The sequence below is a fragment of the Musca domestica genome, unplaced genomic scaffold (assembly GCF_030504385.1).
Source record: "Musca domestica strain aabys unplaced genomic scaffold, Musca_domestica.polishedcontigs.V.1.1 29, whole genome shotgun sequence".
Taxonomy (NCBI): Eukaryota; Metazoa; Arthropoda; class Insecta; order Diptera; family Muscidae; genus Musca; species Musca domestica.
In genome coordinates this window covers 7,458,157-7,484,249 of record NW_026712296.1, presented here as the reverse complement: position 1 = coordinate 7,484,249, position 26,093 = coordinate 7,458,157, and the positions used below count along the sequence as shown (strand labels likewise).

General features: G+C 34.2%; 1 protein-coding gene and 1 long non-coding RNA gene across 3 annotated transcripts; both read right to left on the bottom strand.

Moving 5' to 3' along the window:
- Positions 1-4,793: 4,793 nt before the first annotated feature.
- Positions 4,794-24,961, bottom strand: LOC101888555 (uncharacterized). Of its 2 annotated transcripts, XM_005190790.4 has the most exons (9): positions 24,057-24,961; positions 18,355-18,574; positions 12,712-12,796; positions 12,443-12,645; positions 12,186-12,361; positions 10,586-10,880; positions 7,633-7,770; positions 7,422-7,568; positions 4,794-5,014 (listed from the first exon to the last, which is right to left on the bottom strand). In XM_005190790.4, the coding sequence occupies exons 1-9, from the start codon at positions 24,200-24,202 to the stop codon at positions 4,853-4,855; spliced, it is 1,572 nt and encodes a 523-aa protein (XP_005190847.1). In that variant the 5' UTR covers positions 24,203-24,961; the 3' UTR covers positions 4,794-4,852. The 2 variants fall into 2 exon arrangements, with proteins under 2 accessions (XP_005190847.1, XP_058980441.1); XM_059124458.1 differs by lacking the exon at positions 18,355-18,574.
- On the bottom strand, positions 13,292-14,442 carry LOC131803331 (uncharacterized). The gene is made up of 3 exons (XR_009342525.1): positions 14,015-14,442; positions 13,564-13,616; positions 13,292-13,502 (listed from the first exon to the last, which is right to left on the bottom strand). It is a non-coding gene; the product is annotated as an uncharacterized LOC131803331 (long non-coding RNA).
- Positions 24,962-26,093: the final 1,132 nt, after the last annotated feature.

Here is a 26,093-nt window from a genome sequence, read left to right as displayed (position 1 = left end):
TTGTTTTTATTAACAATCAAAAAGGTCGAAAACGTTTGAACGCCGCGGAATTTTCACAATATGGAAATTTTAATACGATCTGCAATTATTTTTCATCGCAAAACGCAATAAGTAAAAAAACAGGCTGAACTTTTAATACCCTCCACCTTTCGGTAAAGAAAAGAATTTTTATAAAAGTATCTGAATTCAAACGTTTTTCACTTTAAACTACAGTAAGACCGTGTAGATAATGCTGTAAATCTTTCCAAAAAAAACCAGTAAGGAAAGCTCAAAAGTCGGGCGGGGCCGACTATATGATACCCTACACCACTATGCATATTTAGTAGAGCTCTCGTAAAAAGGTTTATACAGGGCATTTCAGAGCTCTATTAGAAATTTGGTACAAAAACAAAATCTATCCAATTCTATCGTGCATTTTACGAACTATAGCTATCTCTGAACCGGGTTTCTCCAAATTTTACGTATTAGCTTCTAGACTGAATTCGGTCTTATGTACGAAAATTCAGGTGATTTGGGCTGATATTGACCATTTAGTGCACATTTAACCCGAAATCGGATGAAGAAATATATGAGAGCTATATCCAAATCTAAACCGATTTCGATAAAATTTAAAACAGCTATTCCTGTGCTCCATCTAATACCTGGTACCAAATATCACGGTAGTGGAGTGAATATCACGAATGTATGGGACTAAAACACTAAATCGGATGAAACATATATATGGTTGCTATATCTATATCTGAACCGATTTTCACTAAATTTAATATACTTGCTTCTAGGCTGAATTTGGTCCGATGTACTAAAATTCAGTCCATTTGGACTTATATCGGCCATTTGGTGCACAATTAACCCGAAATCGGATGAAGATATATATGGGAGCTATATCCAAATCTGAACCGATTTCGATAAAATTACAAACAGCTATTTTTGGGCTGTATCTTATATCTGGTACCAAATATCATTCTTGTGGAGTGCATATTACGAATGTGAGAGGCTTAAACACCAAATCGGAAAAAAACATATATATGGGAGCTATAGCTGTTTCTGAACCGATTTTCTCCAAATTTGTTGTATTTTCTTTAAGGCTAATCTCGGTCACATGTGCCAAAATTCGGGCCATTTGGGCTGATATTGGCCATTTGGTGAACAATTAACCCGAAATCGGATGAAGATATATATGGGAGCTATATCCAAATCTGAACCGATTTCGATAAAATTTAAAACAGCTATTTCTGTGCTCCATCTAATACCTGGTACCAAATATCACGATTGTGGAGTGCATAGTAGAAATGTGAGGGACTTAAAGATCAAATCGGATGAAAGATATATATGGGAGCTATAGCCATATCTGAACCGATTTTCTCCAAATTTGATATACTTGCTTCTAGGCCGAACTCGGTTGGGTGTGCAAAAATTCAGGTGATTTGGACTGATAGTGGACATTTGGTGCACATTTAACCCGAAATCGGATGAAAGATATATATGGGAGCTATATCCAAATCTGAACCGATTTCGATAAAATTTAAAACAGCTATTTCTGTGCTCCATCTAATACCTGGTACCAAATATCACGGTTGTGGAGTGCATAGTAAGAATGTGAGGGGCTTAAAGATCAAATCGGATGAAAGATATATATGGGAGCTATAGCCATATCTGAACCGATTTTCTCCAAATTTGATATACTTGCTTCTAGGCCGAACTCGGTTGGGTGTGCAAAAATTCAGGTGATTTGGACTGATAGTGGACATTTGGTGCACATTTAACCCGAAATCGGATGAAAGATATATATGGGAGCTATATCCAAATCTGAACCGATTTCGATAAAATTTAAAACAGCTATTTCTGTGCTCCATCTAATACCTGGTACCAAATATCACGGTTGTGGAGTGCATAGTAAGAATGTGAGGGGCTTAAAGATAAAATCGGATGAAAGATATATATGGGAGCTATAGCCATATCTGAACCGATTTTCTCCAAATTTGATATACTTGCTTCTAGGCCGAACTCGGTTGGGTGTGCAAAAATTCAGGTGATTTGGACTGATAGTGGACATTTGGTGCACATTTAACCCGAAATCGGATGAAAGATATATATGGGAGCTATAGCTATATCTGAACCGATTTTCTCCAAATTTGATATACTTGCTTCTAGGCCGAACTCGGTTGGGTGTGCCAAAATTCAGGTGATTTGGACTGATAGTGGACATTTGGTGCACATTTAACCCGAAATCGGATGAAGATATATATGGGAGCTATATCTAAATTTGATCCGATTCTCACCAATTTCAATAGGGTTCGTCCTTGGGCCAAAAAAATATTGTTTGGAAAATTTCATCTCAATCGGATAATAAATGCGACCTGCATTTTGTTCACAAGAATACATGGACAGACGGACGGACGGACGGACGGACAGACGGACTGACATGCATAAATCGACTCAGAAAGTGATTCTATGAAGGTTCTCAAAAGTAACTATGGGTCTATCTCGTTTCCTTCTCCATGTTACAAACAAATGCACAAAGACATAATACCCTTACCACTATGTGGTGTAGGGTATAAAAACATAAAGTGGGTGAGGCCGTTATATGGTGGCCATACCAAAACGGGGACCTATATAGGCAATTTTATACTTCAAGGATTGTCATCTACCAAATCTTCTTAAATACCACATTTGAAATAATTTGGTGGGTAAATGTGACTAGGATTATCAACATACCGAATATCAATGATTACCATAATATGTACGCTATAGGATAATGTGGATCTGCCACCGGAGCTAAAACCCTGTATGACCTACAAATACCAAAAAATCAAGATACCGGATATCGGGAGGTACCGTTATATGGGGCTATACAAAAACGTGGACCTATACATACAATGTTTCGCCACCGGAGCTAGAACCCATTATGAGCCACAGATACCAATTTTTAGACAAATACGTAAAAAAATATGGCAAATCAACAAAATACCGAATATCGGGAGGTACCGTTACACATACAATGTTTCGCCACACAAGCTAGAACCCATTATGACTTACAAATACCAATTTTAAGACAAATCCGTGGAAAAATGTGGCAAAAAGCACCAAAATACCGAATGTCGAATAACGGTATAATGGTACTTATATGGGGACTATACCAAAACGTGGACCGATACATCTCATTTTCAACACAAACCAACCTAGTCATAATACAAATTCTTCTGCTAAATTTTGTCAAAAAATTCGTCAAAAAATGTGGGCTGTATCGTGATTTCAACAGACAGACGGTTTCATTTCCACTGCAAAAGGTTTCATTTCCACTGCAAAAGGTTTCAATTCCACTGCAAAAGGATTCATTTCCGCTGCAAAAAGTTTCATTTGAATTGCAAAAGGTTTCATTTAATCTGAAAATGCTATATATACTTAATTGGGTTTACGATGAATATTTAAGGAGAGGTAAAGGGTATAAAAATGTATTCTCGCTAAATGCTGTAAATGTGAACATAAATTTCAACAAAAATTTAAAATATTCAAAATTATTTTTATACCGTTCACCATAGTATGGAGGGTATATTAAGTTTGTCATTTCGTTTGTAACACCTCGAAACATACATTTTGGATCCCACAAAGTATGTATATTCTTGATCAGCATAAATCAGCATAAAATTCTATGTCGATTTAGCGATGTCCGTCCGTCTATCCATCTGCAGAAATCACTCTAGTTTCCGAACGAAATTAAGTGGATCGATAAAATTTTACTCCAATGTATATTATGTCTGTAGGACTTTTGGTATTGAAAATGGGCCATGTAGGCCCACGTTTTCGTATAGCTCCCATATAATGGTGCCTCCCGATATTCGGTATATTGATGCTTTTAGCGACATTATTCATCAGATTCGTTTCAAATTTGGTATTTGAAGTTCGTAATGGATAATACAGCCTATGACAGAAAATTGTCTGTGCAGGTCCACGTCTTCGTATAGCCCCCATATATTTTGATGGTTTTAGCTACATTATTCACCGAATTTTTGTTCAAGTTTCGCATAAAAATATTGCATTGGCTTATGAAAAAGTTGCCTTCGTACGTCCACGTCGTCGTTTACATACGGCTACATACGATATTTTTAAGATTTTAACAGATTTTTTTTTTTAAATTTGCCAAATTCGTTCCAAATGGTGGAGGGTTTTCGAACTTCGACCCGGCTTTTATACGGAATTTTACAAAATAAATATTCAGTAAACTTTTGTTTTTATAGAAATATTTATTTTAGTTTTAGTTTTGAAAATCACATAATAAGTTTTGTATTTTAATAAATTTGATGTTATTCGTTTGTTTCTTTATTGCGTTAAGACAGTATGTTTGTTAGTTTTTTCTCGATTACGCTGTAGTTAACATTGAAGGCAGTTATATTTTTTTTTGTTTTTGTTTTTTTTTTTATTTTTCCATAATGAGTTCAGTGAAATTTTAGAAAAAAAAGTGTAAGATGTAATGCGTACGATTTGTAAAATTGTATGTATATATTCATAAACAAATAATTGTCATTAAGTTCAAAGTGTTAATAGGTATATCGTAAATTTTGCATTGTTCCTGGACGAAATAGAACATTCATATACTATCAAGGTACGACTGTGATTTGATTCTATACAACATTTATGCAATTCTATGACAATTGTAAATAGAACATTTAATTCTGTTGCTTTTGGTGATGATGAGAGGTAGGAAATGATGGTGTTTTCTTACTATCCGGTTTGTTCCAGGTCGAGTATACACATTCAAACACATACATATAAAGTAATTTTAAACATTTCGTAGATTAATGCAGTTGGTAATATTCGGTTATATATTTTGTTTTTGGTGGGTTCGTTTCTCATTTTAAATTACAACTAGAGGTTTTTCGGGAACATCGCATGTTAAGGCTTTTTCATCATCATTGCTGTGGTCCGTATTGGCCGACTCATTGGTTGCATTCTGTGGTAATAAATACTTTGTGCTACCGATCATACCCTGTGTATCGCTGGGGCTAATATCCATATCCTAAAAGAAACAATTATTTATTTTAAAATAAAATGACAGTGTTTAGGGATTATTTTACTATTACTACTTAAAAAAGTTCACACACATAGGGGAATTCTGATATTTGTCTCTTCTCGTCGACAACTCATGTTTTATCAAAACAGAGTGAAACAACAATAGAGGTTTCGTTACTTTGAAATTTTATAAAGGAATAGTTTTCATTTTATATTTTTTTATACCCTCCCCCATACATAGTATGGAGGGTATATAAAGTTCGTCATTCCGTTTGTAACTCATCGAAATAATAATTTTAAACCCAACAAAGTATATATATATATATATATATATATATATATATATATATATATATATATATATATATATATATATATATATATATATATGTATATATATATATATATATATATATATATATATATATATATATATATATATATATATATATATATATATATATATATATATATATATATATATATATATATATATATATATATTTGATTAACTAAAATTTTGCAATGATCTGCCTCTTGCCTTCAGACAGGTCAAGTTTATATTCCGTATTTTTATTATTTTAGTCACATTTTTCAATGGAATTGTCTGAAAATACAAACAAGAAGTTGATTCTGAGTACTTTGGTGCCTGGAAGAGAATTGTCTATATAGGTTCACGATATCGTTAGCTCCCATATAACGGTACCTTCTGACATTCGGTGTTTTGACGATTTTAGCCACATTTTTCATTGCATTGTCTTAAATCATTGTCTTAAATTCACAAAAGGAGTTCCTTGTGAGTACATTATCCCCAGGAAAAGAATAGTCTATATAGGTCTAAAATACCGTATATCCCTTATATAACGATGGAATATATTTTCAATGGATTTTTTTGGAATTTTCCTTCCGAATGATGGAGGGTAGAGCTTACTTTGCCTGTAAACAGGTATAGAAAATGAAACATAGTACCACATGTTTTATACCCTACACCACATTGTGGTAAGATTATTATGTCTTTTTGCATTTGTTTGTAACAGGGAGAAGGAAGCGAGATAGGCCCATAGTTACTTCTGAGGATATTCCTAGAATCAGTCAATTTATGAATGTCAGTCTGTCCGTCCGGCCGTCCATGTATTCTTCTGAACAAAATGCAGGTCGCATATGTTATCTGATTGAGATGAAATTTAGGAAATAATATTTGTTTGGCCCAAGGACGAACCCTATTGACATTGGTAATAATGGGATCAGATTTAGATATAGCTCCCGTTTCAGAACTGCAAGAATGTAAAAATTTTTACTACGATAATTAATGTTCCTTTTATGTTATCGATATATTACAAATTTAGTAAATTCTTGCAAGTTTTAGAAGAGAGCAATACTGAAACTCTGTTTCAGAACCTGCAAGAAGAACCTGCAAAAAGAGTAGGCTTCTATTCTGACCCTCATCTTATCCCCATGCAAACTTTCGTAAGGATCGGGCCATAAATGCCATCTGTATATGATATCCTGATATCCTAACTACTTAGTTTTGTTAGCTGTAGAAATATTACCAAATGTTTAATTCAAAATGAAAATATGCCAAAAATATGACAAAATTGAGCAAATATGAGAAAATATTACAAAATCAATATTTTCATCTTAAGAGAGATATTTTTATGCGATTTTTAGACGTTTTTTCTTTCCTGCCAAGAGGCCATTCTGAATTAATGAGAACTGTCGAAATCAGTTCAGCCGTTCAGATCTTTCAAGCATATCTTCTTTGATAGACACGATTTGTTGGATGTTAACATCAATGTAAAGGTCAGAAGTAACCTTGTCATGGCTTCTTGATTTCGCCGGGATTTAAAATATTCGCGGTTTAATGAAAAATGTTGAATTTTTTCAACACAAAAGATATGGTCTATTTTACCCGCTAAATATTATCCGATGACCACCCTAATTGGTAGGCTTCTTCCACGCCCTAAACTCTAGCTACATACGAAATTCCGCGTCGATTGGTCTATAATTGCGACCTGTATAGCTACTGCAAAATCCGATATTTTTTCAATATTTGGTCCATTTCAACCCCTAAACATTTGGCGATCATCTCCAAAAGAAATAGGCTTCTATTCTGACCCTAACCCCACCTCCATTTTAAATTTCGTGAAGATCGGACCATAATTGCGACCTGTAGAGTGATTACAAATTAACATGGACAGACGGACAGACGGACGGACGGACGGACGGACATACATAGCTAGATCGACTCAGCTCGGCGAGCTAGGAAGATCTATATATACTTTCCTATATGGGAAACCAATATTTCGAGGTGTTACATAAATTCTGGCCCAATCAAACTTATAATACCCCCAACACATAGTGTTGTAGGGTATAAAAATCGCAAGAAATAATACGCAATTAATTACAGTTCTTACCTCTAAATTAGATAACTGATTTAGATTTTCATTAGCTTCATTGGTTTCCTTCTGTCTAGCCCTTACACTTTTACGGGCCGAATATATTTCATCAGTGTCATCGTTGTCTGCAGCACAAATACAACGCATTTTGGCATCATCTCCAACCTGGAAAATAATCAAACATACAATGGATATCCGCAAACGTAGAAATCGTAATTATCATTCATACCTTCACTAATTTCGTTATGACAATGAGTGATATCGATGAAATGACGAACAGCACAATTGGTAAAATGAGGGATATCATAAGTTCATTGTAAACTTTTTTCAAATCATATCTAGCCGTTACAAACTCCACATTAGGATCCTGAAAAGGTATTAATTACATTTGTAAGACATTATTCAATTACTGGAATAGTCTTAACTACTTTATGTAACCGCCCTTTATAAATTACACTAAAAAATCGTCATCCCCAATTTGGCCTTAATTTAATTTACCAACATTTTCCAGCCTGTTAAACTGGCTTAAAATAAAACGTTATTCGTCAACTACACAAGAACTGAAGATGAAGGGTTTAAAATCTCTATTTTTGTAAGTCGCCTAAGACAAGATAGATTAAATTTGCCTTCCTGAGATGTTAACATATAACTTTTTTATGTGCCTTAGAACGCCTAAAATAATTTATAATTTTTGTAACATATGCCACTCGTCACACATAAATATTTCAGATATGAAAATAAATTTGATTTGAAAAATGACGCGGTCGAGTACACGGCACAATGACAAGGTGTTCCTACATATTTTAAAAACCAGGTGAAATGTCAAAATTTGTTCACAGTATGGAGGATATATTAAGTTTGTCATTATAATTTTTGATTCAAAATAGAAATATTCTTGATCAGCATAAAATACTATGTCGATTTTGCCATGTCCGTCCGTCTGTCCTTCTGTGGAAATCACTTTAGCTTCCGAACGAAATGAAGTAGTTTGAAACATTTTTTCTCAGATGTGTGTTTGTTCTGCAGGACTTTTGTTATTTAAAATGGGCTATATGGGTCCAAGTTTGGTTTGGCCCTCATACAACTGTTCTGACAGACATAAGGCTTTTTGGCTGCTTTGGTCCCAATTTTAACCCAAATTTGTTGTAAATTGGCAGAATATGTTCCCATTATGTATGAAACATTTTTACATAGAAGTTTCAATGCAGGTCTAAGTTTTGATATAGTCCTCATATAACTAGAAATATTCGGTATTTGGATGATTTCTGTGACACATTTCACCGGAAATCTTTCAAATTTGCCATTTATAGTTCCTAATGGGTATCTATGACAGAAAATTGCACAAACAGGTCTACGTCTTCGTATAGGCCCCATATAACGGTACCTCCCCGTATTCAGTATTTTAATTTATTTATTTTATTATTATTAGCCATATTATTTATTAGCCATATTATTAACCGGAATTGTTTCAAATTTCGTATTTGCAGTTTGTAACCGATACTACAGCATGTGACAGATAATTGTATGTGCAGGTTCTGGTTTTCGCATAGCCTCTAAATATCGGTACCTCTCTATATTACGTATTTTGATGATTTTAGGTACACCTAAATTTTCAATGCTCTGCCACCGGAGCTGGAACCCATTACGAACTATAAATACCAATTTTTTACAAATCCATGGAAAAATGTGACAAAAGTCATAAAAATACCGAATATCAGGTGGTAACGTTATATGGGGGCTATACGAAAACGTGGACCTATACATACAATGTTTCGGGACCGGAGAGAGAACCCATTATGATCTACAAACACCCATTTTTAAACAAAGTCGTGAAAAATGTGGCGAAAATCATTAAAATACGGAATATCGGGTGGTACCGTTATATGGACGTTATATGTAAAGCGTAAAATTCTAAGACGATTTAGCCCTGTCCGTTTGTCCGTCTGTCTATCTGTTGTTATCACGCTAGAGTCAAAACAAATAAAGCAAAAAAATTCCACAGATCAGTCTTTTGTCTTCAGGCAGGTCAAAGTAGAGGGGCTATATCGGTTAACGATATCGTATATTCCCTATATAACGGCCCCCCCGATATTCGGTATTTTAATCACTGTAATCAAAATTTTCAATGAAATTGCCTGAAAATCCACACAGGAGTTCCTTCTGGGTACTTTACTCCCTGGAAGAGTATTATCTATATAGGTCCACATACTAGCAGTTCTTTCTAAGCACTTTTACCCCCACGTTATTCGATATTTTGACGATTTTAGGGACATTATTCACCGAATTCTGAATACCAAACAAGTATTCAGAATTCGTAATGGGCACTACAACCTATAACAAAAAATTGCGTATGCAGACCTACGTCTTCGTATGGCTTCCATATAACGGTACCTCCCAATCTTCGGTATTCTGATGATTTAAGCTAAATTTTTTTCAAGTTACGTATTTGTAATGGTTTATGACAAAGTTGGCTATGCAAGTCCACCTCTTCGTATAGACCCCAATATAACGGCTATATTAGGTATTTTAAAGATTTTAACAGAATTTTTAACGGATTTTATTTTTTGAAAATTTCTAAATTCCAAATTCCTTCCAAATGGTGGAGGGTATTCAAAGTACGGGCCGGACAAAGTTACTGATTTTTTTACTTGTTTCTTTTGGTGTCCCTATTCTGTCATAACATGTACACAGTTTGAACATGTGTGTGTATGGTTTTGAATGGAAATGAAAATAATTTGAAATTATTTCAAAATTTAGAGATAATACAAAAATACAATTTGGGTAAAAAAAACCTCTTTTTACTATCATGGATTCAATTTAGTGGAAAACCCCCAATTTTCCATTCAAGTTTTGTGGTTTTCCCTAGAATTATTATTTTATGAAAAATCTTAATGTTGCAGTCTATTTGATATAATAAGACTCCAGTACAGAGTAGCATTTTCCTAGCTTCCTTGGAGTTGAGCAATATTTCTTATTGAGATATGGACCATACTATTAATTCAAATAAATATTTCATGCATTTTAATAGAATTTTATGCGTTTTTTTATTTTGAATAATTTTCCCATAGATTTGAAGAAAATCCCACTTAATTTGAAAATGGGATATATTTTGCCACTTCTCAATCTCATTTATATACTATTTATTAATGTAATAAATTCTTAGGTGGCAGCAAAAAACTTACCTTATTATAATAACATTGATATCTGGACATTGCAGTATTATTGTCACCATCTGCACCATGACGGGCCCAGAACTCTTTACACTCACCCCTGAGCGTATTGACACAACCCTCCAAATTGATAAATAACTTTTTGGATTTATATATTGTCAAATTATGTTGATTGGGTAAAAATCGTTGTTCCGGATCTACTTCAACTTTACTTTCGGCATAGATTTTCCAAAAATCGGTAAAATTCATAGATGAATTTGGTAAAGTTCCTGGTGGCAAGAGAGTTCCATTTATGCAATCCTTGGCGCTGTAAAAGATTTATAAAAATACATGGTAAAAGAAAATGTTGCAATATAATTGAACAGGAAGACTTTAATAAAATATTAGATACGCGGAAATTGAGTTTTTTCACTCATTTCGCGATCAATATTAGTTGTATAACTAACAAGTCAAGTCATATTCGGGCAGTACAGTACTTTTATTCAAAAAATTTTGAAAAAGGAACTCTTAAAGAGTTTGAAGAATGCCTTTATTGTAGTTTTAATCTGAAACCAAGTTATCAATAAAATAAATTGATTTGGTTCGCACTTTTATTGAAATCTTGCTTTACAAGCAAAGTTGGCGATGGCGAAGTACCCCTTTCTATATCATAGGCTTTTGACAGTGGTACAAATGTCCTCTCTCAATTTACACTTATTGCTTTTTATACCTTCCACTATTCCTCCATTATTGTTCCGTCATTCCGTTTGTAACACCACGAAATGTACATTTTAGACCCCACAAAGTATATAAATTCTTGATCGGTGTAAATTTCCAAGTAAGTTTAGCAATGTTCGTCTGTCTGTGTGTCCGTTTGTTGTAATCACACTCGAACGAATTGAGATATAGGCTTTAATTTTGGACACATGTGTATTTTATCAGTAGGCAGTTCGTAAGTGGGCCATGTCGATCCACTTTTATATAGCCCCCATATAACGGTACCTTCCAAGGTTCGGTATTTTGATGATTTTAGAGATATTTTTTACCGGAATTGTTTCAAAGTTCGTAATAGGTACTACAGCCCATTACAAAAAATGCATGCTAGCTCCGGTGGCGAACATGATATGTATAGGTCCATGTTTTTGTATAGCCCCCGTATAGTAGTACCTCCGATATCGATATTTTGAAGATTTTTGCCACATTTTCTACGGGTTTGTCCAAAAATTGGTATTTGTAGTTCATAATAGGATCTACCTCCTGTGGCGGAACATTGAATATATAGATCCATGTTGTCCTCTAGCGATACCCACCGAAGTTGGATATTTTGATAATCCTAGTCACATTTACCCACGAAATTGTTTCAAAGTTGGTATTTAAGAAAATTTGGTAGATGACAATCCTTGAAGTTGAAAATTGTCTATAATGCCATATGATGGCCTCACCTCCTTTATGGGTTTTTGAAAAATTTAACAGCATTACTAGTATCTTACTAGTATTTGTAGTTTAAAGTGGAAGACGTTTGAATTCAGATACTTTTATATAAAATGTTTTCTTTACCCAATGGTGGAGGGTATTGAAAGTTCGGTCCGACCGAACTTAATGTGTTTTACATGTTGTTTATAAAGATGCTTACGTTATTGTCCTGCCCCCTTGGACATCTGCGATTGTAACTGAGGCACAATTTGCCAAGAGAACTCCATCGTCTTGTTTCCAAAATTCCGTGGGATCAATGCGAACGCCAGGCTCATTACCCCTGGCCTCATTAAATGCGACAGCATTTTCACAATCTGCCGTTATGACACTATTGTCCTAAAGACAAAAAATATTTTTAATATATTTTATAATATTTTTAGACTTTATTAATTTAAAGAAAGCAGTGGGTGACATTACCTCCATTAGCATAACATTTCGTTCAGATGTTCCAATCGCATTACAAATTCGATCACACGTAAATGGCTTTCGGATTTTTGTACAATGGATGCCCTTGCATTCAAAGAAACCATTTAGTTTGGTGTTATCCTTGGCTGAATTGATAACTGGTCCATCGGCCTTGTGGTGACACAGGAATGATTGAGTCATATTTCTACAGTGTCCTAAAAATTGTGCATGTAAGAGTACATAAACATTACAAGAGAATTTTGGTTTAAAGGTGTTCTTACCATTAGTACAGTTAAATACGCCTTTCAAATGATTGCACTCGGTACCATTGTTGCAATTGAACTTTGCCAAAGTTTTCATATCAGGCTGCAAAGAAAAAAATAAATAAATAAATAGAAATAAATAAATAAAATAAAATACAATTTTGATCATATTTTTATACATTTTGGCCGGCACACACTAAAGTACATTTTAACTCGTAATTTCAAATTTGTCTGTACTTTTCCAAATCCCAAAAATTGGGAGTTATCGCACAGAGAAAAAAATTAACCTTATACAAGGTTAGCTTAACCATAAATAAACATGATTTGGAGTCTACGTTATGTAAGGTTAATTTAAACATTTTCTTGTTGACTGGTATTTAAAAATAATCATCGTTACTTTAGCTATTCCATGATTGACTTTTTTAACCACGAAAATTGTTGATATTGAAAAAAAATTGTTGTTTTAACAATGCACTGTTAAATTTTTGTAACCATGAGAATTGTTAATAATAACATTTCATAGTCAGTTTGTCTAAACAGTTCATATGATAATTTTTAATAATATATTAACCTTTGTTTGAATAATACAAGAAAAATGTAATTTTTACAAGTTTATTTATTATTTATTTATTAATACCGCATATTTCTAAAATATGTATTTCCATTACAAATTGTATGTATATTTAAGGGAGGGCTGGTAAAGAAAGATATATGTTTAATATAAATTTTATTTTTTAACGCCTTACCGAGTGATTTTAAATTATATTCCTCAGCCATTGTGAAAAAAACTACAAAACGCCAAACACCGACTGCAAAAACAGAAGAAGAAACTAGTAGTTAATAAAAGCAAATAGTATTGTCACAACTTACCAAAAATGTACGCACGAGCACCCAAAAAAAAAAGACACCAGAGAAAAAAACAACTGAGAAGAAAAAACAAAAAGATATACATAAATATGAACACTGTCGCTTCAACAACAACAACAACGTACATTTGGTGACAAATGCATACGCTAATGTACGTCGTAGCAGCCACAAGCAAAGACAAAAAGAACACATATGTATGAATAAACACTCACACATTATTTCTCTCCTCATTTTTGCTTGTCCCTGCATATACGTTGTTGTTGCTTGTTTTTTCATGTATTACCGTTATTTTTGTTTCTTTATTGTAATTTATAGTTTATTTGATAGACAAATCTGATACAATTTGAATATAGTAATAACACATTACTATGTTGAAATAGTATCAGGGTTTTCTATTAAAACAAATACAAATTACAATCAAATATATTTGTTAATTTCACCAGCTTTTACTTACCTTTATACCAAGCACTATTCCCACGAGCACGTGCACTACTCCCTTGCACTATTCAACACCAACTAAAGAAGTGATTGTCTATTTGATCTTTCTTACACATATTCAGACCACAGAAAGATATTCGATAAAGAGGAGGAGGGGGAATATGACAGTCACATTCGTTGCAACTTCGTATATTGTAATATTGAACTTCGTCAAACACAAAGCAGTTCAAAATTGTTGACCACAACAGAGCCGAAGGCTCTTTAAATTTTTATGTATCTCTCACATTTTTCCGTCTCTCTCAAAAAACAACAACCTTATACAACGTTAATTAAACTATTTTTCATCTACATTTGACCTTATATAACGTTATTTTGTGTTTGTAATCTCAAACATTTACCATGAAAAAATTAACCATGCACATGGTTAAAAAAGTCATTGTATTTTCGGCTCTGTGCGTTGCATTAGGGTTATACAAAGTAGTAAACATGAATTCATAGTAGGTAGGTATGCAGAAAAATATTGATGCATATTTTTAACATAATGTGAACTCTTTTATGTCAAATAAACTTTAAAGGTACTTGAAAAATCTCTATAGGACACATACGCTACATTTATTGTGATTGGTCAATTATCACTGTTAAACGGGGTAAAAATTTTGTACAAACGTGCCATAAGCCTCCTGCGAAGCGTGGGGTCACTGGACCTCTCCGAGCTATTTATGTCCTCCACCATAGTATGGAGGGCATATATATATTCTTGATCAACATAATATTCCATGTCTATTTGTGGAAATCCCTCCAGCTTTTGAACGAAATCAAGTAAAAACAAGTTAAAACAATTGTACTCAGACGTATTTTAGATCCGTATACGAATACGTATATTATCTTATTTTTGGTATTGAAAATGGTCCGCATAGGTCCACGTTTTGGTATATCCCCCATACCTGCAGATTTGAGGTATTTTGCTTGTTTGTTGTTTGCATAGAATTGCTCATATAAGTCCAAGTTTCGGTACAGTTCCCACATTTTGATGATTTCAGACACACTTTATTTCAAATTTGGTATTCGCAATAAAACCGCTTTCTCTGGCAGATAATTGCCTGTACAAATCTTTGTATAGATATAATATATTTTTATAATTTTAGCTACAATTTTCAACAGAATTATCTCAAATTTGGTATTTGGAGTTCAAACCCTTCTCAGACAGACCACATTTTCGTATAGCTCCCATATAAGTGTAATATTTATATTCGGAATTTTTAAAATGTAACAAAAATTTTCGACGTTGTTTTTTCATTTTACATATAGCATTAATATTACGTAAATTTGGCTGTTTAACCTTTTTATTATATATGGATTTTGTTTTGAATGCAAAAAAACTTATGCTTACATAGTAGGAGGAACTACCTGATTCGTTTTACTATCTCATATTTGTTATTTTTATACAGTCCCCAAAAACTGACAACTATAAAACTACAGAAATATGAAAGACCCATGCGTTGGCGCCGTTAACATCATTTGTCAATATGTGTGATAAGGGTGTATGTAGTCCAGTCGCAGTCCATATAGTATAAAGATAGACTAAAACAAAACTCTCATTTTCATCTTCAAAAAATCACTTTGGTTCGTAACCAAGTAGCTAAATGTGTAAAATTTTTTAAGAAAATATTAAATTCAGTTGAAATCAAAATTTTTTACAACGAAAGTATAGACGGAATTTTTTCCCCTTCTTGTAACGAAATAAATCTTTGGAGACATGTGAAACAGTATATTAAAAATAAATCAGACTGAGTTTTTTGTTTATTAATTCAAAAACAATGCAACAAGATGTTCCGTTTATTTGATATCAAAAAAGTTACATTTGTTTTGATAGACATTACAATCCATACTTGCAACTTTTTCCAACTTAGCTCACCTTGTCTACTTCGTACCATGGTAGAAGCATACAGGCAGACGCATCAAGCCTTGGGAATATTGATGTGTCAAAAACTTTAAAACGTTTTTTTTTTTTTCAAAAATAATTAGATTTTTATGTGACATAGTTATAGAAGGTAGAACAAAGTTGCCCCCTAAATGCAATTTTTTCTTAGGGTGTCCCTATTCTTTCAAAACATATGTATGTGTAGAGCTTTCACTGTTTTTATCGGTTCATTGTAGAAGAAATGTTCTTTAACAGATTGTTGAGACCATGTCCATCAAATCTGGTGATTTTCTCCGCGGTTTTCGCTATTTATCGGCGATTTCTGTAATATTTCCAATGCATTCTTTTCTGATCGAGACCTTAAACGGCAATATGTATTTTGTCCAATCCTTATAGCAGCTATGAGCACCCTTGAACGAAAAAGTATTAACAAAGCATACGTATTTCTCTTGATTTTCATTTGCTATTGATTTCGCAAGGCGAGAGAGTCTCATACCACCACACTATTGTGAGCGTGGCTGATCTATGATCTATGGTTTTATGTCTTTGTTCATTCTGAGAAAATGTTCTCAGTAAGAGTAATTCAAAATCTATCTTTGTATCGCTCTAATTTATTGGATTTTGGGTATTGATAGATAACTGCAGTTCCAACTGAGACCAATGGCAATGTAGGTGCGACTCATCCAAAGCCTGTATACAATTTCTACTTACATTTACACAGCAATGACCTAGGCAGTCAGACGAGTCCGAAATGTACCAACAATTTAAGCGAATGTTGGATGGGTCAGAAATCAACCGCGTGGTAAGCGAAAGCTGGATGGGTTCGAAATCTATCGATATCCGATTCAGATGCAAGTGCGATGATAACATTTTATTATATTTTTTTGGTCTTTAATTCTAATATGGATTTGGTTTCACAATGTTATAGCAATACGACTCATCTAAATCGGATGCTAGTTGTATGCTATTAACCACTGTTATTTCACTTTCTCCTATTGTATATTTGTAATGGCCAGCGGACTTCTGGGTTATCTGATTAGTTTTTACTGAGTACATTTTCTCAATAAGAATTTGATAACTCTTAGTCATAAAAATTGATCAAAGCAATCCCGATATTCGGTATTTTGGTGATTTTAGGCAAATTTTCCACGAATTTGTCTAAAAATTAGTATTTGTTGTTTTTAATGGGTTCTAGATCCGGTGGCGGGACATTGTGCGTATAGGTCTACAATGATCCTATGACGGCAACTCCCGATACTCGGTATTTTGATAATAATTAAGCCATGATTGATGATAATTTAGCCACGGAGCTCTTCCAAATTTTATATTTATAGTTTTATCGGGTTCTACTCCTAGTGGCCGAACATTGGCTGTATGGGTCTATGTTTTATTATGGCCCCAAATAACGTTATCTTGGGAATGCTGACGACTTAAGACTCATTTTCCACCGATTTGTCTAAAAATTGGTAATTGTAGTTCTAAATGGGTTTTTGCCCGGGTGGCGGAACATTGGACATATCGGGTTCTACTCCTCGTGGCTGAACATTGGCTGTATAGGTCTACGTTTTATTATTGCCCCATATAACGTTATCTTGGCTTAAGACTCATTTTCCACGGATTTGTCTAAAAATTGGTATTTGTAGTTCTAAATGGGTTTTGCTCCGGTGGCGGAACATTGGAAATATTGGTCCACGTTTTCTTATGATGGCATCTCCCGATATTCGGTGTTTTGATGATTTCAGCCACATATTCCACGAAATTCTCCCAAATTTGAAAGGTTGTATCGGATTCTTCCTCTGGTGGCAGGACATTACCTACATATATCTATGTCTTCCTATAGCGCCCAACATAAAAATCATTTATTTTATCACCCCTAAGGCGATACCTTCGAATATTTGGTATTTTGGTGAATTTAGCCACATCTTTAACAGATTTTTTTTTAATTTGCAATTTGAAACTCGCAACAAATTAACAGGAAAACGGAAACATCGACTTAGGGGATTTTTAAGATTTTTCACTGGAAAATATGGAAGTGGGCCCAATATTCAATCCCTATTCAAAGTCACCTGGAATTTTACAGCCATATTTTTAAGGTTTGCCATTTTAGATTCTCAGCGAACAATTAAACCCCTTACCAAAATGTTTAATGTAGATCCACTTGTTGTCCAATTTTCACGCGGTGGATGTTATAAAAATGTCGGCCTCGGCGAACTAAATATGTTTTTTACTTGTTCTTATTATATTTTCTTAGATACACATAACACAAACAAACAATATTTTAGCAAAGTTTCTCCCCATGAACGTTTCTTATTGTTCTTCTTCTTGTTTTCATATCCTTGTTGTTGTTGCGGTGTTGTCACTGACCCTTGTCACCAGCCACCACTATGTGTGGGTGTTCAAAATAAACATCAAAAGAGAAAACCTAAATAACTTACCATTGGACATGTCGTTTTTGAAAAAAACTTCTTTGAACAATTGTTAAATTGCACATCGGTGCCGTTTCGTCGTACTGTTGAATATATCTGCGGACAAAAGCCACTGGTTCGTGTTAGACACCATTCGCCGCACGATGCCCAGGCACAATGACTGTCTGGCATTTCAGAGTTGTGTGTTTGGCACATTACCGGATCCAGTTCAAAACCAGACTTGAAGGCTCTACAAATAGAACAAGGGTGGAAAATGTTTTCAACAACAACAACAATATTTCCTTAACAAAAATCAATATTTTTAGAATAAATAATTTATTGGTGGTAAGAGTTAGTTGGTTTGTTGATGTAAATTCCAAAGCTATGGACAAGGAGAACTCACACACATATTACTTGATAATCTCCTTATTTTCTTCTGATATACAATATTGGGATCAAGGTTGTTATTACTTCTATTTGTGTTTCGTTACAATCATAGTAGAATATACACGTAAAAAAGCAGTAAGTTCGGCCTGGCCGAACTTAGAATACCCTTCACCATTTGGAAAGAATTTGGAAATGTTCACAAAATAAAATCCGTTGAAAATCCATATTAAAAACTTAAAAATACCAAATATAGCCGTTATATTAGGGTCTATACGAAGACGTGTACAATATACAAATTGTGAATATTCTAGCTAAAATCATCAAAATACCGAATATAGGAAGGTACCGCTATATCGGGGATATACGAAGACCTGGACCTGCATAGACAATTTTCTGTCACAGTCAGTAGTACCTATTAGGAACTTCAAATTTCAAAAAATTGCTGTGAATATTGTACCTAAAATCGTTAAAATAACGAATATAGGGAGGTACTGAAATACGGGGCCTATACGAAGACCCCTGTGGACCTATATAGACATTCCTCCTCCAGGGGGTAAATACTCAGAAGGAACTCATTGTGTGGACTTTTAGATAATTTCATTGAAAATTTTGCCTACAATCGTCAAAATACCGAATATCGAGGGGTACCTTTTATGGGGGCTATACGATATTCTGGACCAATATAGCCCATCTTCGAACTTGACCTGCCTGCAGTCAATAGAGAATCTATTTCAGTAATTTTACGAAGCTGTTCCATTTCCTACCATGGTTTTAAATGTGTAAGAGTATTCAGCTGAAAAGCACAATAACTTAATCTACATTGTGATATGAAAAAAAACAGCAACAAAGTAATTTTAAATTTTTTTGAATGAAAAAAATGTCAAATTTTAGAATAAGTTTAGATTTGTTCGAATTGGTCACCTTTGGCACGAAGTATGGCATTCAAACGGCCAATGCAACCGTCACACGCTGTCCGAATGTTGCTCTGCGGTATTTTGGCCCATTCCCTGCGAAGCGCTTGCTTAAGATGATCGACACTTTGGTACTTTTTTAGTGCCAACCTTGCTTTTCAAAATACTCCAGACACAATAGTCCAAGGAATTGGTATCCTGAGCGAGGAAAATCATTTTGTAAGATTGATATATGAAGATGGGTTTGAAAATGTGTACTAGGTGTGAAAACTGTACTAAATGGTACTAAATTTGGTTGAGGGCGGATGAAGCTGAAATTTTGAAAAATTTGTATTGAGGTAAGTTTGGGTGCTTGGTTTTGGAAATGTGTACTACAAGTGCAAGAAAAGTACTAAATAGTACTACGTTTGGCACGATTTGATATTAAGTACACATATAGCGCTTCAAATCTGAAAACGGTTAATTTGTAGTTTGGAAAAGTGGAGATGGTTTCGGAAATGTTTACTATAATTGTGCGATAAGTTCTGAATTGTACTATATTTGTTATTGTGTGATGGGATAAAGATAAAATTCTGAAATTTTATATTTAGATTACAGGTGGTATCTGGGTTTGACATTTGGCGGCGGTTTGAAATAAATTTGGTATTGGGTGAAGAGAGAGTTGGAATCCCGAAATTTGATAATAAGGCCTCTGTTGGTCTCAGTTGTCTACTATAATTGTTTGAAAAGTACTGAGTGGTACTAAATTGGGTATTTGGTTAATGGATAGAGTTGGAACCGCGAAAGTAGTAGAAAGTGTAGTACTAGTCTGTGGAAATCACTCTAGCTTCCGAAAGAAATGAAGTAGGTTGATATAATTTTACTAAAATGTGTATTATGTCTGTAGGACTTTTGGTATTGACAATGGGCGATGTAGGTCCACGTTTTGGTATAGCCCCCATATAACGGTACCTCCCGATATTTGGTACTTTGATGATTTTAGCGACATTATTCCCCGGAATTGTTTCAACTTTGGTATTTGAAGGTTGTATTGAATACTACAGCCTAACACAAAATATTGTCTGTGCAGGTCCACGTTTTGGTATAGCCCCCATATAGTAGTACCTCCTTGTATTCGGTGTTTTGATGATTTTAGCTACATAATTCACTGATTTTTTTTTTTTTTATCAAGTTTTGCATTTGCATATTGTAATGGCTTATGAAAATTTGGCTATGCAGGTCCACGTCGTCGTATAGACTCTTATATAACGGCTACATTCGGTATTTTTAAGATTTTAAAAGAATTTTTAACGGATTTTATTTTTTTGAAAATTGCGACATTCGTTCCAAATGGTGGAGGGGATTCAAAGTTTGGCCCTTCCGAAATTACAGCTTTTTCACATGATTTATCTAAAATGTAGAGGTGTTACAAACGGAATGACAAACTTAATATACCCTCCTTACTATGGTAGAGGGTATAAAAAGACCTAACACGATCTGTTGGAATGAATCTAAGATTTTAGGTGGACTTTCCGCTGACGATGTAGTGGGCACTTGCTAGTATAGAATACATGTAAATGAATATTGTAAATTATAAGTGACTTCCTCTTTGTTTTACGTTTTTCATCGGAATTGTATCAAATTTGATATTTGGAGTTTGTAATCGATACAAACTGGCAGAAAATTGCTTTACTTGTTTCACAATATCAAGTTTTTAATATCAATACAATTAGGTTTCATCCAAAAACACCAGTAAAGATACCTACACCAATAAGCATATTTAGTAGAGCTCCGAAACAAAAGAATTTATTTGTACCACCTATCTGGTTTTACAGGGAACCATATCCAATTCTTCACAGGGAGCCATATCCAATTCTTCATAGGGAGCCATATCCAATTCTGAATAGATTTTCACTAAATTTGACGAAGACATTGTAATTTTTAATACCAAATAACATTATTATAGAGTGCATGATATCAATTCGAGAAAGATTATATTAAAACAAGTAAAAAAGCAGTAAGTTCGGCCGGGCCGAACTTTGAATACCCTCCACCATTTAGAACGAATTAGAAAAATTTAAAAAAAAAAAAATAATAAAATCCATTAAAAATTCTTTTAAAATCTTTAAAATATCTAATATAAGAAGGTGCGATATGTGGGGATATACGATATTGTGGACCTATAAAGACAAATCTATGTCTGCGTGTAAAGTACTCACAAGGAACTCCTTGTGTGGATTTTCAAAATACCGAATATCGCGGGGTATCGTTATATGGGAGCTATACGTTATCGTTAACCTATATAGAGAATTCTCTGTCGGGGGGTAAAGTGCTCACAAAGAACCCCTTGTGTACAAAGAACCCCTTGTGACCATTCCGTTGAAAAATATGGCTAAAAACATCAAAATACCGAATATTGGGGGTACCGTTATATGAGGGCTATACGATATCGTGGACCTATATAGATAATTCTCTGCCGAGGTATAAAGTACCCAAAAGGAACTCCTTGTGTGGATTTTCAGACAATTCCGATGAAAAATGTGGGTAAAATCATAAAAATACCGAATATCGGGGGGTACCGTTATATATGGGGATATACGATATCGTGGACCTGTATAGACAATTCTCTCTCAGGGGGTGAAGTACTCACAAGGAACTACTTGTGGGGATTTTAAGACAATTCCATTGAGAAATGTGGCTAACATCATCAAAATACAGAATATCGGGGTACAGTTATATGGGGGATATACGATATCGTGGACATATATAGACAATTATTTTTGAGGGGGTAAAATTCCCACAAGGGACTCCTTTTGTGGAATTTCAGACAATTCGTTATATACCGTTATATGGGGGATATACGATAACGTGGACCTGTATAGACAATTCTCTCTCAGGAGGTAAAGTACTCACAAGGAACTACTTGTGTGGATTTTAAGACAATTCCATTGAAAAATGTGGCTAACATTATCAAAATACCGAATATCGGGGGTACAGTTATATGGGGGATATACGATATCGTGGACCTAAATAGACAATTCTTTCTGAAGGGGTAAAATGTCCACAAGGGACTGCTTTTGTGAGAGATCTGTGCAAAATTTTAGCTTCCTATCTTAATTCGTTTAGACTGTAGCGTGATTACAACAGACGGACAGACGGACGGCTAAATCGTCTTAGAATTTTACGCTGATCAAGAATATATATACTTTGTTGGGTCTAAAATGATTATTTCGATGAGTTGCAAACGGTATGACGAACTTAATATACCCTCCATACTTTTTTTGGTGGAGGGTATAAAAATATATATCGGAGCCGAGTTCCACAAAATGTCCCAAAATTCACTCCATTTGGGCTGATATTAGCCATTATTTGCACAATAAACCTAAAATCGAATTAAGGACACATATATATGGAAAACTTATATATGGGAGCTAAAGCTATATCTGAACCGATTTTCACAAAATTTGATGTACTTTCGGTCGGATGTACCAAAATTCATGTAATTAGGACTTATATTGGCCATTTGGTGCATAATTAATCCGAAATCGGTTGAAGCTAGATTTGGGAGCTATATCCAAATCTGAACTTATCTTTATACAATTTGGCAGATAAATTTCAGGGCTGCATGTGATATCTGATACTAAACATAATTTTTGTGGGGGTACATATTACGAATGTGGGGGACACAAATCGAATGAAACATATATATGGGAGCTATAGCTATATCTGAACCGATTTTCTTCAAATTGGATGTGCTTGCTTCTAGACTGAATTCGCTCGGATGTACCAAAATTCATGTAATTAGGACTTATATTGGCCATTTGGTGCACAATTAACCCGAAATCAGTTGAAGATATATATGGGAGCTATATCCAAATCTGATCCGATTATCACCAATTTCAATAGTGTTCGTCCTTGGGCCAAACAAATGTTGCTTGGAAAATTCATCTCAATCGGATAATAAATGCGTCCTGCATTTTGTTCACAAAAATACATGGACGGACTGACATGAATGAATCGACTCGGAAAGTGATTCTATGAAGATCCTCAAAAGTAAATATGGGTCTATCTCGCTTCCTTCTCCCTGTTACAAACAAATGCACAGAGATATAATACCCTTACCACTATGTTGTGTAGGGTATAATTAGTATAAACAAATCTATCCGTTACAAAACCAACATTATTATCTCCCAACTATTAATAATTGAGTGCAAATTCAAAACAGGGACTATAATATTTAAAACAATTTTGGGAGGTCCTTCAATTAGTCGAAAATAAACTTAAATGGGGGAGGAGACTTATGCAAAACACTAGAACTATATAATAACCTTTTTTGATAAAAAAAAAACTTGACTGAAATTAAAAAAATTCCCTATTGCGTCATGTAAACAATATCCATAAAAACGTTCCTAGTCGGCACTTGTTCAAATATACAATTACAAAGACAAAACTCACTTGAATGAGGGCGAATAAATAGCCACACTCAAATAAACAATGGACACACAGGACAGCACCATGGTCAGTTGGCAGAGGCATATGGCGCGGCAAATGCGTTTATCCTGCTCTGGGATAAGGCGTGGTTTATCCTTGCGGCGACCCATTTCAAATTAAATTTGTCCGCGGTCTTTCAATAACAGTAATTTAAAGGCGCTATAAAACTCGTTTTTTATGGTATTTTTTAGTTTGGTTTAAATGAACTAACAGTTCCGTGGTTGTTCGTTTGCTTTGGTCGTCAATCAGTCCCTGTTTGCGAGGGAAGTATATTCCGTTGAGAAATTTTGTTTTTTAATTATAGGGGTAAAATATTTTCTTGATTTAATTGTTCACTTTTTTTTTAATTATTTTGCTTCATTTTTGTTTGGTATGAGACGTTGTAAATAGCTCCTTGGCAACTTTGATGGATTGGTGTGTGGTTCGAAATATTGTCGCGTATGCAGCTAAATACCACAGAGGCTTTCACATAAGGTCTATAATTTTCCCTAAATAATTGTGACTTGTTGAACTTTAATGTTAAATTTGTTGTTGTATATTCACTTTCATTTACAAACACACTCTCAATGACAAACTTTTTCAATTAAAACTTTCGAATGAGAAAAAATCATTGGCCACTTTCACGTTTTATAAAAAAATAAATTCGTTTTTTTTTGTGGGATTGATTGGTCGGTTACAAGTTGGTTCTTGTTATTTTGTTTTTTTAAATTATTTTATTTATTTATTATTTCAATTTTTTTGTTCACAATGCAACAATAATTATGCCAATAATTAAACGATAAAAAATCAACACAAAAATCTGTGTATGTATATGTTTGTGATGAATGGTAATGATTGCCCGTGCGGTGCTACTTCTACTTTCTGTGCGTTGGTCTGACGAACTAATTCACAGGATAAAGGACATTCAAAGTTAATGCCATGGTTTGTAAAGCTTTTTGTTAGTAACAGCTTTCATTGTTGTGTTTTTTCCCAATGCTCCCACCGCCATCCATTTCCATTTATATTTATGTGACGTTATCCCTTGTCTTTGTTGTGTTTCAAAGGACTTCTGTCACTTGATGTTGTTGTGCGCATGTCAATATTAAAATATCCCGGTATTTGTACAATAATACGCTCATCATGAGAGAAGTTGTGAATAGCATGGCGGGAATTCCTAAATATATTTATGTTAATGGGACACTATTTTATTCTTAAAATAGGTTATTTCTATATGTGTTTTGCCTTGTCACAAATACCTGATGGAGTAAATATAACAGGAGTATAAACGCAGTTGAGTACCATGGAAAGGAGGGTATATTAAATTTGTGGAACCGTTTGTAAAAGCTTAAAATTATCGCCCTATCGCCCCATTATGTATTATATATGTACATGATCAGTATAACAAGTAAAAAATATCAGTCGGTTGTGCGGACAGATGCATATCCCCAATCATGAGTTATGATTATTCAAACTGTTGACCAACAGATATAGCGGACCAGTAACAGATAGAGCGGACCGAAGTATTCCATTTTCATACTTCATCTAAAACAGATAAAATATCGGTATGTTCAGAAAAAATATTGGTTTGTGCAAAATTTTAAGGAAATCGAACATTCAAATCCAATTCTATGCCAAATATGTTACATATTCATATCAGATTCTAGTTAAGAGAAATATTTATTTGTAAAGAATCGCCGACTTGTTTCCCAAGTTATGACGTATATAAGTATTGGAAATTTGTGACCTTTTGTGGGTGAGGTACCAGAAGGGGTTGGCAGATATATATCAGCATCACAACAGATCTTGTGTTAGCATAAATATTTGGATATTTCGTGTTTTATGACGTTCATGGATACTGAAAATGTTGACCCTTACCAGAAGGAGTGAACCGATATATCCTATCTTCACACCAGACCTAGTGTTAATGAAAATATTTTGATGTGTGTAATTTGAAGAAAATCGGATGCTTATTTCGGTTCTTATGATCGTTTTGGTATTCAAAACTTTGACCCCTTGTGGGGG

What these genes read in the sequence shown, in the direction of transcription:
- LOC101888555 (XM_005190790.4), bottom strand. Translation starts at nt 24,202, where the DNA reads ATGGGTCGCCGCAAGGATAAACCACGCCTTATCCCAGAGCAGGATAAA. An exon ending in GAAATGTTATGCTAATGGAG is followed by an intron (nt 12,362 to 12,442) that starts GTAATGTCACCC and finishes TTTTGTCTTTAG; the next exon opens with GACAATAGTGTCATAACGGC. An exon ending in TCATAACGAAATTAGTGAAG is followed by an intron (nt 7,569 to 7,632) that starts GTATGAATGATA and finishes ATTATTTTCCAG; the next exon opens with GTTGGAGATGATGCCAAAAT.